Genomic DNA, 14,185 nt, shown 5'->3' with positions numbered 1-14,185 from the left:
ACACCAAGAGACCGGAAGAGAAGATTAAAATATGAATTGATTATATTGCCCCTGTATTTAACACCCTTTTAACAGCTTAACTAACGAGGACAATTTTGAGCGATAAACACAAAAGTTTGGGACTACCTTATGACACCACAGTCGTTTTGGACAAAATTGAGAAAAACCACTATAATCGAGGACAATTTTAGATATTAACTCAAAATAATTTATAATACAAAATTGAGTCACACTTGTGTAAGATCGTCTCACGAGTCTCAATCCGTAAGACGGATCGGGTTAACATAATTTGGGTCATAAAAACTAACCAAATACCAACCCATAATACTAATCACGATCCAAATTATGTTGACCCGACCCGTCTAACACAAGTTTTTGCCTACAAAATTTTATCCACACCACTTTGTAAACCCCATCTTTTAAGGGAATGTGGTTAGCCTAATAAACATTCCGTATACAAATAATAAATTTTCAAAAATAAATATTCAATGTTTTGAAAATGAATTTTAATATATTAATTAATGTATCTCAACTCTCAAGGAAGTGTTAGGGGAAGAGTATAAGAAGAAAAAAGAGAGTAGTTGAGCCAACAAAGAAGATAAAATACCAAGTCCAACAGACAGCAACTTAGTTTACTCCGCCACTCCAACGGATCTCTCGAAGCTCAACACCATAACACACTTCGCTTAGCTCTCTCTCTCTCTCTCTCTATACTATACTATACCTCTCCCCTTCCCCTCAATTTCTCCCAATAAACCTCCCTGCCTATCTCCAAATGCAATCCGCGATTTCTTTCTCCGCTTCGGCTGCGCCGGTGCCAAGATCGGACTGCGCCGCCGCAGTCCCCAGCTCCGTGGCGCCACGATCCCTGCGCTTCTGCGGTCTCAGGAGGGAAGCATTCGGAGCCAAGTCGTTGAGCTCGTCGCTGCGTTCAACTCGATTCAGCTCCTCTTGCTTGAGACGCTCGCATTCCGGGAGGGTGTCGGCCTCGTTGGGAAATGGCACTCCGTCTAATAGTGGATTTGATTATGATTTGTTGATTATTGGCGCTGGTGTTGGTGGTCATGGTGCTGCTCTTCATGCCGTCGAGAAGGTGAAGCTCTTTATTTATTTTTATCATAAATGTTAACGCTTCAATAATTATCTACTTAGATAGTCGCAGCTTTCCAAGTTTAAATAGCAATTCAAGATGGTGAATGTTATGATTTGGTTTTCTTAAATTTTTAGCCAAAATGTGAGTTAAAGTTAGAGTAGTTCCCTTCTCAGTCACTTAAGAGCATTTTAAAATCTTAATATATAAACCTTATATTTGTTTCTAATAACGTGGAAGATGTGTAGCTTAAAAATTTGGGAATGGAAATTCATATCGTTGTGCACTGCATTACTTATTGAGCTTGAGCATTGGACTTATACCTCAATCACACCCTACAATCAGCATATAGTAGTTCTAAAGTACATCAAAATGTTTGTGGATACTATTTTAAGCAAATGACATGAAACGTGGGCTCTTGTATTGGGTTAAATATTAGTAACTTGATTTTTTGTTAGTCAACTTAATGGATGGCTACAGAAAAGGACTTAGCTTTCAATCATTTTTGCAAATGATGAATGAGAGTTTTAACTAAAATCTTTGTAGGGCTTAAAAACTGCCATTGTTGAAGGGGATGTAGTTGGAGGAACATGTGTGAATAGGGGTTGCGTTCCTTCTAAAGCCCTTCTAGCAGTAAGTGGTCGCATGCGGGAGCTTCAGAATGAACACCACATGAAGTCTTTTGGTTTACAGGTATTTCTTATTCATGATATTCTCAAACCCCATGCCTCCTATTGATCTTACTACTTTTAGTTCTCTGGGTTTTTATTTGCTTAATATTTCCATTGCTGTTAAGTTGTTAAGATGCATTCTCTCTCTATTATGCTCATTGTTCATCATAGGTTGCTGCTGCTGGATATGACAGACAAGCAGTTGCTGATCATGCGAATAACTTGGCATCAAAAATTAGAAGTAACTTGACCAACTCATTAAAAGCTCTTGGTGTTGATATATTGACAGGAGTTGGTACAGTCTTGGTAGGTTATTTCTAACACGTTGGATAAAGTAATAAACTATATGCATCTGCATATATGATCACTTTCTAATATGCATATTGTTATTTTAGGGTCCACAAAAAGTGAAGATTGGGTCTGGAGATACTGTAGTAACAGCAAAAGATATTATTATTGCTACAGGTTCTGTCCCCTTTGTGCCAAAAGGAATTGAAGTTGATGGTAAGTGTTGATATTTCATTTTCCAATGTATTTTTACACTGATGTTTATGCCATCTTCGGCATTGAAGGTAGCGTTATAAGAAGAAGGTTAATTGCGAAGAAATGGCATCATGATTAAAACATTTAAACTGACATTTGTATTTCACTTAATCACCCATCTGTTTTCTTCCTTTTTCATGACTGTCTATTATTCTCAGAAACAAATTGAGAAAAGATTTATGTTCACTGCATTGTTTGAGAAGACCTTTGATATACATGTACATCAATAGATCACTAATTCTATGTATAACTGCAGGTAAGACTGTAATAACCAGTGACCATGCACTCAAATTGGAATTTGTTCCGGAGTGGATTGCTATTGTTGGAAGTGGCTATATTGGACTTGAATTTAGTGACGTGTACACAGCACTTGGAAGTGAGGTAACCTTCCTTTTTCTTTTAAATTATTTTACTCAAGCAGTTTGTTTCTTTATACTAGAAAAACAAGCGAAGAGGGAATTTATTCTTGTCAAAGTAAAAACTTATATGCTTTCTGGTAGTTTATGTTTGACAACTTTTAATGCTGTGAGAAACAATGGTTTATTTCCAGCAATTTTGTCATAGAGCAAGGATTCTGTTAGACATATTCAACTGAGTTTCTGGCTTTCTGGTAATTTATGTTAAAACATTTTTTTATGCATTGAGAACCAATGATTGCTGTCCAGCAACTCTGTCATAGATTAAGCAGCATGCTGCAAGAAAAGTTGTTTCCTGTCTACAGGCTTGCTATTTTTAAGGAGCCCCTGTGCAAAGTGGGAAAATAATATTTTAGTAAATTTGATATAATAAATTTTTTTACAGGGGCTTTCTATTGTGTGTTATTTTCTCACATAACATGGTTTTCCTTTTTAAACTGTGCAATGTGCATTTGTTGAGAAAGAAACTGAGGTTTTCAATAGAAGAGTACTAATGATTTTAGTGGGAAAATAACAGGAAAATAATATTTTAGTAAATTTGATATAATAAATTTTTTACATGGGCGTTCTATTGTGTGCTATTTTCTCACAAAACATGATTTTCCTTTTTAAACTGTGCATTTGTTGAGAAAGAAACTGAGGTTTTCAATAGAAGAGTACTAATGATTTTTGCTCGTTACACCTTTCTCTATATGCCAAGTTGCTGAAAACTGTAATTTGCACAGGTGACATTTATTGAAGCTTTAGATCAGCTCATGCCTGGGTTTGATCCTGAAATCGGGAAGTTGGCACAGAGAATTCTCATCAATCCTCGGAACATTGATTATCATACTGGTGTATTTGCCAGCAAGGTACTTATCTCATATTTCCTCTTTTTGAGTGCAAATCATATCATTTGCTAATGCACTATCTGTTCTTTGTACTCTCTATCTGCTCTGACAGATTACGCCAGCCAAGGATGGAAAACCAGTGACCATTGAACTTATTGATGCAAAGACAAAGGAACCAAAGGATACTCTAGAGGTGTTTTTCTGGAGGCCTTAAAGCTTAGGTCTATTTGTGCTAGATGATCTAGATCTACATTAAGCTTTAACTAAACAGACGTTTGATTGAAAAATGCATAGCTAGAACTAAGGTATATAGACTTTTAAAAATAAAAACAGAGGAAATCAATTTCATGGGTCGAATTCATTTTCTAACATTTAGTCTTTCCTGTCATATGCTCTTCATTGATTTGTTTTAGTTACATGGGGCAATTTCATGGATCTCATTCACATTGTTAACCATTTATCATTTCCTATTATATGTTCCTTACTCATTTGTTTTACTGACACCTGATTCAGCTAAAACTGGAAATGTCTAAAGAAAAATGTTTATAGAGAAGATATGCATCTTGCAATATCATATAAGCTTCGTGCATCCTTTCAATTTTCAAACTATTAGCATGTGTCTGAGTGAAATATATGTTCACACGAAGGGCATTTACAAAGTTATCCAAAATAAAATGATTAATAAGTGAAAGAAATGAAAGGTTGATTGACAATATTATCAGTTGTGCTGCAAATATGCTGGTTATTTTTCTTTGAAATGTTGTAATTTATCTTTAGAAAAGGAGAATAAGATTTTGTTCAGGAAGAATTATTTCAAATTTGTTTGTGATTCTTCTTGTTCATGCCTTGTAGAAATTGTAAACTAAACTCTATGATGCTTTGCAGGTGGATGCAGCTCTTATTGCAACTGGAAGGGCTCCTTTTACACAAGGACTTGGTTTGGAAAATGTTAGTTGCACAATGCTTCTATAATATCTCTTTTTGACAATCAGCATTGAGAATTATCATGACAATCTTGTGAAATTCCATACAGATTAATGTTCAAACAGTACGTGGATTTGTTCCAGTTGATGAGCGCATGCGAGTCCTTGATGCAAATGGGGAATTGGTGGGCTATTATTAGATTTAAAAAAAAAATTATATGCTTTTGAACATTATATATGATTTTGGTTCCCAAACAATTCCGATGCTAGGTTCCTCACTTGTACTGCATTGGTGATGCAAATGGAAAAATGATGCTTGCTCATGCGGCCAGTGCACAAGGGATATCTGGTAATAACATATTAATATGTTGCAAAAAGAAACGTTATATTTCTTTTAGCTATTGAACTTAATTTGAAACTGAGTTTGGCTTGTTATGTAGTTGTTGAGCAAGTTAGTGGGAAGGACCATGTGCTGAACCATTTAAGCATTCCAGCAGCATGCTTTACTCATCCTGAAATCAGTATGGTTGGACTGACAGAGGTATGATTTCATATTCCAAACATAGATTGTACTATTGCTTGTAGATTTTGCCTTTATTTTGTTGCAGTAATGATATGACATTTCATTTCTCAAATGATATCATGTAAATTTGGAGTTCGTTGTGAACTGACACCCATCTGGAAAAATGATCACCTCTTCTCTAAGTGTCATGGGGATGAAGAGATTGGAGGCATACTGCACAAGTAAATCTTGGGTTACAGAAAATGTTGCCCTGACTAATCAGAAAAATTTAAAACCAAATTGGAAAGTTGCCCAACCCCTAAGGACTGTTACTTATTGTTGGTCACAAATTCTTTGATTCCCAGTTCTAACACTTAAAGCCTAGGAGTTTCAATCACTTCAAAGTAATGGTTTTTTTATCTGTAAAGAAATCAACAGCATCATAGCTATATTTCACGTTAGCCTCTTGTGGTGGGAATTTTAAAGACTAAATTGGCCAACAATGCATAGTTTGCTACTTGTCCATTTAATAACCTATACTTTGAATTGTAATGGCTTGCAGCCTATATTTTGAAGATAATAATTGTCATTTAACTTTTCCATTAAATATACCTATTATGTGCATTCAACTGTTTTTGTTAATTAAGGATATCTTACTCATTACAAATACATTTACATAATGCAACTTACAATATCAATTAATTCACAATTAACAAGCATTTATAATAACAATAGTAGTAGTAGCTCATGAAACGAGTATTTACTGGCATTATTGAAAATAAATTATGTTGATGTATTTAAAGATTCATTGTTCTTTTTCTTAAAATCATTTGTTGAATTGAACAAAATGCCTTGCATAATCTAATTTATTAAATATCAATAAATCAATTGATTGATGGATAACTCTGTAACTTGTAATCATAACAATTTTATGAACCTAGCAAAACTGAGGCATACAGGTTAATCTCAATTCTGTTAAGCTTGACAGAAGGTTGGTTTTTCATAATCACAATTCGTTATTACTACTTGTTAGAACATTATTTAGGGTTATTAAGTCTGATTTGATTGAAATTTTAGGTTGCACCATTTAAAAGCATTTTTATTAAAATTGTTAATATCCTTTATGAAGACATGTTAAATGTAAATTATAATTATATTTAACGGAATTTGTTACTCCTTACGTGTTAACATTCATTAATATATTTAAATTATAGGCTGCAAACTGTTAGAGTTCAAAGTATTGGTTGTTGTTAGTGTCAAGTTAGTGAAAGTATAATCTATTATTTGAAGTTTAGCACATTATAAGTAACTAAAAAATATATTTTTGTTTGAGCAAAACTTTATCACTTGAGCACGTTATATTCTTCATGTGACCGTGTATTCCCAATAAATTTACAGCCTCAGGCAAGGGAAAAGGCTGAGAAGGAAGGATTTGAAATCAGTGTTGCAAAGACTAACTTTAAGGCTAACACAAAAGCTCTAGCTGAGAATGAAGGGGAAGGACTTGCGAAGGTGAGATAATGGTTTCTCTGTTATAAGAGATTTTCCTATTGCTGCTTCTTTGCTTTGACTCTAGTACAATCATGTCCTTCTTCACTTTGTTTTTGGGGATCATGTCTTACTTACAATTGTCAAATCTTACACACACACACATAGAGTTCACTGAACTACTAAAGAATGCTTATCTGTTGGTTGCTACAGTTGATATATAGGCCCGACAATGGGGAGATCCTTGGAGTTCATATCATTGGATTGCATGCTGCAGACCTCATCCATGAAGCATCCAATGCCATAGCTATGGGGACACGCATACAGGTTTGTGTTCTTTTTAAAAATTCTGATACCCAAGTATAGATACAGATTCACAAATGCCTTGATTTAAATTGGTGGGTTTAAGTTTCATTAAATAGGAGGATGTGAGAGAGGGCACCATTCTGGCATTTATTGGACTTTAGCACACTAATGAAAGCGGAGAGCAATATACAATGACTAAAATTCACTTGTAAAAATAACAGAACTGAAGTTTACTTTTTCTTGCAACCACCACCGCAAGCTTACATTTTCCAGGGGCAGAAAGCTAAACACTCACTAAATGTGATTGGTGTAAACATAACAGAGCAAAAGCTTCTTTTGTGTGTTATCCTTGATTGATACTGTTGCATTTTTACAGGATATTAAATTTGCTGTTCATGCACATCCTACTTTGTCAGAGGTGATTGATGAACTCTTTAAATCAGCTAAGGTAATTTATTGATCCTTCTTTTTTGTTTTGTTTCATTTTTTGTTTTTTGATTTTTTTTTTCCTGGCAAAGAGGTGTCTTACTACCACTACCCTGAATCCATCACCCCCACCCTTCCTTTTCCCCCCTTATCAACTAATAATGTCTATGGATTGTGAAAGTATGGCGTGTCTTCTTACTTTCAAGAACTTGGTCCAAGTGTTGGCATTCTGTGGCGTTTTATTAACAATGCACACTAGCTCATCCATTATGCTCCCGAATAGCTATATAGGAGATATAAAGTCTACAAATCTATACATTGTCTATATATCTGGTTTGGGTATCTTTAAGTGTAAAGATGATATGGCCAAATTGTTTACCAAATATGAGTGATCAAATTGCAGCTAGGGAGGAATCTTCCTTAGGTTCTTAACAAAGATTCTCTCAAATTTTTAACGGGTGTAGTAGGGTACTGGGTACATCTTTGACATCAATGAAACGCTAATCGGCTAATGCACAGCATTGAACTATGCCAAATACAGCACTCCATATAACATTTCTACATTCTTTGAAATGGCAGGTTAAAGTTGAGACTTCTAGCCCAGTTAGTGAGCCAGTTGCTGTCTAAAGCACCGTAGCCAATGCCACATAATTTAGCGTGATAAATCACATCGGCTTTTCATAATCGATTCATTAAGGTTACTTGTCTTCATAGTACAAAGAATGTTAACTATTCACTTTTTGTGTCATATCTCTTGTATACTGGGTTTCCTTGCTCAGTTGGAAGTGAAAAAAGTTCAGTTTTGTTTCATTGTAGCCTGCCATTGAGTATGTTGTGTAGTTAATCTTATTGGATTTGAAAATGAGTGAATATATAAAAATAAGTGGTGATTTTCTCATTGAAATCTTTGATCGTTTTTCTTCTCAATTGCTATGATAAGATCAAATGCCCCAAAATTTCGGTTTGGTGGCATATTCAGAATTTGTTTCACATAATTATTGCTAATCTTGTTATGAGATTTATATTATGTAATAAATAAACATGTAAGTTGTGCACATTCAATTACTCACACAATTAATTTTATATATATAATGAAGATAAAATATAAATATATTTTATTACTTTTTTATTTTTATTTTGAAAATATGGTACTTTTACATAATATATTATAGCATTTTCCTACTAGTAGTATTTATTTTTTTTTGAAGAAAATACAATTGCATTAATAATCAATCAAATGAGCAATACAGGCCGGTGGATGTCCACGACCCTAGGACAGACGAAGAACCTGTTGCCCGTGCCAAGACATGAGCCACCTGATTCGCTGACCTTCTGACACGGTGAACAAACACGTTCCCAATGTCATTAGCAATGCAGCGACATTGCTTAACTAACAAACCAACATACGACAAGTCCACTAAATTTGAATTATAATTAGAATAGAAATTAAGACTATCAGATTCTAAAATGAAATCACTATAACCATTAATCTTCATCCATGAGAGTGCCTCCTTAACTGCCATAGCTTCAGCCAAGTATGGGTCTCGACCGCAACCAAGCGGGGCATTATGGGTTGAAACAAAAGCTCCAGTATGGCTCCTGACAATCAACCCGAAACCAACACCATCCTCAAATAGAGCCGCATCAACGTTGCACTTCAGACGGTGAATGGGTGGTGGAGACCAGCTAGACGCTCCCGGAGCTGCAAACGTTACAACCACATCCCTACTGTAAACCGAGAACCATAAATCACAAAAGCTTTCAACCTGCCTCAACAAATCATCAATACGCAGAAGCTTACCCTTCCAAATAGCATCATTCCTAGTGTTCCATATTAACCATAGCTTGGCCGCAGTGTGAACAGAATCCTTCACGCTCGGACTGCACAGAGCCGTATTAAGCAACACGGCCAAGCAATCGCTATGCTGAATAATAGAGACATGCCATACCTGGGTCGCCACAGGGCATGAGCAGAACAAAAGATCCATTGTCTCCTCATCGGAGTGACAAAACGGACACCCACCCCCAGCCCACACATGGCGAGTTCTTAGCAGCACACGAACTGGGAGAATGTTCCGCATGCACCTCCATTAAAAGTTCTTAACCTTAGGTGGCACCTGCAACTTCCACAACTTCCGCCATTCGACAAAGTGCACTTGTGGATCTACATGGATAGAAGCCGAAGTTAATAACCTGTAGCCATGCCGAACAGTATAGATACCACGAACATCACCTTGCCACCGCCATACATCCTGAGAGTTGGGTGAGACTGGCGTAGCCAATATTCTAGGCACATCGGAAGCCACAAACAAATCCTTCACAACATCCTCATCCCAGGTACCTGACTGATTAAGCAGACCACTGACTGTCGCATGTTCCAGATCAGCAATACATGGGGTGTGAAGCCTTGGGTCATGAGGATCCGCCAACTATGGCGTACCCCAAATCAGAGACTTCGCACCATCCTCGATTCGTCGCACTACACCTTCCCTCGGCAGGGCCTGTCCCACTAAAATACTCCTCCAAATATAACTTGGGTTAGAGCCAAGCTTTGCGTCTAGGAAATTACCCGAGGAGTAGTACCTTGCACGTAGCAGCCTACTGGCCAAAGACTCCGGGTTAGATAACAAGCGCCACCCTTGCTTAGCCAGCAAGGTAATATTGAACTCATGTATCCGCTTGTAACCCAGGCCGCCGCAATCTTTAGGCATGCACATTCTACCCGAGCTCAACCAATGAATGCCACCGCCTCCCAACCTACCACTTTCCCACCAGAACCGGTTCATTGTTTTCTCCAAGCGATCACACGTAGACTTAGGAAGCAGATACACCGACATAGTGAAGATAGGGAGAGCCTGCGCTACACACTTCAACAACACCTCTTTCCCGACCCTGGAAACAAACTTGTAACGCCAAGAGTCAAGCCTCTCCTTCAACTTCTGCTCGAGAAAACGGAAAGTGACTGCCTTATTACGCCCGAGGAAAGACGGGAGCCCGAGATACTTCCCTAAATCTGTTGATACTCGCACACTGAACAGCCCCGCTACTAACTCTCTCATCTCAGTAGGCGTATTAGGACTAAACATGATATTAGACTTCTTGTAATTAATGGTCTGCCCGGAAGCCCCACAGTACAAGTCCAATACATCTTTGACTGATTGACTCTCCCGTTGATTAGCTTTGAAAAGCAGAAGGGTATCATCAACGAACAAGAGGTGAGAGATAGAGGGCGCACCCCTAGCAACCTTAATTCCATGGATATCTCCTCTAGACTCTACTTACTGGAATAAGAGCGAGAGGCCCTCCGCGCAAATAATAAAAAGATATGGAGAGAGCGGGTCACCTTGCCGAATGCCCCTAGTCGGGGTTACATACCAACCGACTCGCCGTTAACCGTAACGTTATAACGAATCGTGGTAACACACATCAACACTGTCTTAACCCAAGTCTGATGAAAGCCCATTGCCACTAGCATGCCCTCCAAGAAGGACCACTCCATCTTATCATACGCCTTGGCCATGCCAAGCTTCATTGCCGCCCAACCGCGAACCCCCTGGCGAGGACGCTTCAGGTAGTGCCCAACTTCCCAGCCAAAATAATGTTGTCAGATAGGAGTTTGTCATTTACAAACGCACTTTGGCTCGGGGAGATTATGCAATCAAGCACTTCTTTCATCCGGTTAGCCACCATTTTAGCCAGCACCTTGTATGCCACATTACAAAGGGCAATCGGTCTCAAGTCAGCAACTGTTTCAGGCACATTCTTCTTTAGAATTAGGACAATGTTCGTGTCATTCAAACCTTGTGGCAAAATGCGCGTATGTAGGCAATTCAAAACGAAACAGGATAGATCATGCCCCACTACCGACCAAAACCGCTGGTAAAAAGTAGGAGTCATACCATCCGGTCTGGGCGATTTCTCAGGAGCCATATCAAACAAAGCCAACTTAACCTCCTCAGCCGTGAATGGTCGTAGTAGCCTGGTATTCATTTCCTCCGAGACGCTACCATGCACATTGTGAAAGAACGGTACGCTAGGGGTAGCTGACGTGAAGATTTCAGTGTAGTACCTGAAGATTTAAGGCCGGGACCTTCTGTCCAGGCACCGTTAAGGTCCTTTAACCTCAAGAGCTGATTGTGCCGTCTTCTAGCAGTGGCCGACTTATGAAAAAACTTCGTATTGCTATCACCCTCCTTCAACCACAACTGCTTCGATCTCTGCCGCAAAAAAGTTTCTTCCTAAGCAAGTAGTAACAACAGTTCTGACTCCAACCTCGAATACTCAACCAAGGCTCCAGGCGACCTAACCTCACGAAGAACATCAAGCCGGTTACGTAGTGTAGTAATATGCCGACCAAACTTACTGAAGTGAGCCCCTCCCCATTTCCACAACTGCTGGCCGCAGCCCTAGATCCGCTGTTGAAACGAGAGGCCGGTACTAAGACCCCAGGCCCGATCCACAATAGCCATGCAGCCCTCATCATACAACCAGGCTGACTCAAACCTGAAACTTCGTCGAGTAGGCCGCGGCGTGGAAGACTCCAACACCAGGTGAATAGCGCTGTGATCCGAAGTTAGAGTCAGGAGATTATACACCGCCGCATCCTCGAACAACTCTGACCACTCTAGTGTGGCTACCACCCTGTCCTACTAGTAGTATTATACTATTATTCTTTTGTACATCTAAAAGAAATTGATTAATCGTGATTTTTACTTGAGAGTTATATGTTTATGTTTAATCTAACATTTTCTACGTGTGATACACATTTACTTGAGAGTTATATGTTTATGTTTAATCTAACATTTTGTACGTGTGATACACAAAGGTTTATATACGGTGTATCATATTTAGAAAATATAGAGAAAAAAGTATTGAATTTATATTTTTTTTGTTAATAACAATATAAAAAATTTTCATAAAATTTAAAATTTACAATAAATAAATAAAATAAAATAAAACAATATCTATACTAAGCTAACATCCATATATTGATATATATACACAAATAATATATATGTCAATGTTGGAAGGTTAGTCAAAAGAATGGCAAACTTGATTCATTCTCAATAATCTTATGTGCTTCCACTCAAATTCTCTAGAACTACCATGAGTGAGGCCAATACAATATACAAGTTAATTGTATTTGAAGTAGTTATACCGCAACCTTAAACATAATAGCATCTCAATAACAAAGGAATAACCAAATACTTATCTTAAACATAATAGCATCTTAATGATTTACCAAAAAAAAAAAAAATAGCATCTCAATAACAAAGGAATAACCAAATACTTATCTCAATAAACAAAAAATTGAGGTTAGTCTTCCACCTCTGGTAAGTTCTTTTGAGAAAATGCAAAACCCTGCAAAAGATTCATCTGTATATGAAAACTGTTTGCCCAAATGTATGGCATCACAATAAGAGGCTAATGGATATATTAAGCATGGACATGGGTTGAAGCAAACTGACTTGAAGGAAGACGAAGAACTAATTTGAGAGGAGGCAAATCGACCCATATGAGGCTGACCACGAAATTGTGGACAAGGCCCACACAAGGTCAACCCAAGATGGTCCGATTTGAGGCCAAGAAGTCAGGTCAGACCCATGAAGTCAGTCGAGATGAACCACACAATGCGGTCAACCCCGGGTAGAACTGGCAATTCGTGTATACGGGTTCGTTAACGGGTCGACACGATAATGACACGAACACGATAAGGCTAAACACGAACACGACACGTTAAGGTTAACAGGTTCAAAATTGTTACACGAACACGAACACGATTTGTTAACGGGTTAAACGGGTTGACACGATAGACACGTTTTGTTAACGGGTTTCGAATCATGTCGACACGATATGACACGAAACTTGTTTAAACCCGCTAAATCTATTGATATATTAAAAACTAAAATTTAAAGTTAAGTTATATAAAAAAGAAATAAAACATACCATCCAATCCATAAAAAAAAACTAAAAAAGTATTCAATTTATAACATTCATAAAATTATAAAATAACATCCAAAAATCATAATTAAAGAAACACATACTAGTTTTTAGAATAAAATTGAACACAATAAACATTCAAATTTCATATTGTTGAACATCAATAATTGGTGTATGATCTTGGCCTAATGTAGTAAATTCATTCTTAATCATGTTCATGATATGTTTTGTAAAGACAATGGTTCTTAGCGGGTTCTAAACGGGTTCTTGTAAACGGGTTAACACGATAATATTAACGGGTTAAACGGGTTCTTAATAGGTTTAAACGGTTGACCTGTTAAGACACGAAAACATAACGGGTTCTTAACGGGTCAACCCGTTAACGACCCGGGACATGTTAAGACTAAACACTAACCCGTTATTTTCGTGTTCGATTTTGTGTCGTGTTAACGGGTCGTGTCGATAATTGCCAGGTCTAACCCTGGGTTGTAACTGTCTTTCCTAAATGGGCGATACCAAAATCGCATGGACGATTACCCAGGAGTTATGTCTAAATTGCCTTGTATTTGTCTTGTTAGCAAATACAATTAGAAAACTATCTTGTCTCTTTTAAAGATTACATTTTTCTTTACATTTTTTGTCTTTTAATTAGTTCGAGTCACTCCAGATTAATTTTATCCGTCATTGTTCCTTCCATTGAGAACTCGACATACAAGTTGAATGTGCTCCCTAATCAACATTTCATATGGAACCATCACTTTGACAATGACGAGATCCCATTCTCGCAACTCCTGGGACTCCCAAAGCACTAGTGTCACCCTGGGTGGAAACAACTTGAATGGGACTGTAACCCAACAAACCTTATCCTTAGGATTGGGGGTGGACTTGAGGGATCACTTGAATAACAACTTGGGTGAAGAGCTAACCCCGAGCCTTCACGCTTCGTTGCCCACTGTAACCTAGCCAACCCCCAAGCATCCCAATCATTGTAGCTGCCATCCAATGAGCTACAACCATACTTAAGGAGTTGGTAGCGGGGATCTGGAGCCA

At 37.8% G+C, this 14,185-nt stretch overlaps 2 protein-coding genes across 2 annotated transcripts; one reads left to right on the top strand and one right to left on the bottom strand.

Moving 5' to 3' along the window:
• Positions 1 to 597: 597 nt before the first annotated feature.
• On the top strand, positions 598 to 8,099 carry LOC116007436 (dihydrolipoyl dehydrogenase 2, chloroplastic-like). The gene is made up of 15 exons (XM_031248108.1): positions 598 to 1,093; positions 1,637 to 1,783; positions 1,933 to 2,067; positions 2,157 to 2,265; positions 2,561 to 2,685; positions 3,446 to 3,571; positions 3,663 to 3,743; positions 4,436 to 4,498; positions 4,584 to 4,658; positions 4,744 to 4,822; positions 4,914 to 5,014; positions 6,374 to 6,487; positions 6,677 to 6,790; positions 7,146 to 7,217; positions 7,775 to 8,099. Exons 1-15 carry the CDS (start codon positions 776 to 778, stop codon positions 7,820 to 7,822), a joined length of 1,707 nt encoding a protein of 568 aa, XP_031103968.1. The 5' UTR covers positions 598 to 775; the 3' UTR covers positions 7,823 to 8,099.
• A 325-nt stretch (positions 8,100 to 8,424) lies between these two features.
• LOC116005685 lies at positions 8,425 to 9,276 on the bottom strand. The gene has a single exon (XM_031245926.1). It carries the CDS (start codon positions 9,274 to 9,276, stop codon positions 8,425 to 8,427), a length of 852 nt encoding a protein of 283 aa, XP_031101786.1.
• Between the last annotated feature and the right edge of the window lie 4,909 nt (positions 9,277 to 14,185).

The sequence above is a fragment of the Ipomoea triloba genome, chromosome 15 (genome assembly GCF_003576645.1).
Source record: "Ipomoea triloba cultivar NCNSP0323 chromosome 15, ASM357664v1".
Lineage (NCBI taxonomy): Eukaryota > Viridiplantae > Streptophyta > Magnoliopsida > Solanales > Convolvulaceae > Ipomoea > Ipomoea triloba.
This window is presented reverse-complemented; position numbering and strand designations above follow the sequence as displayed.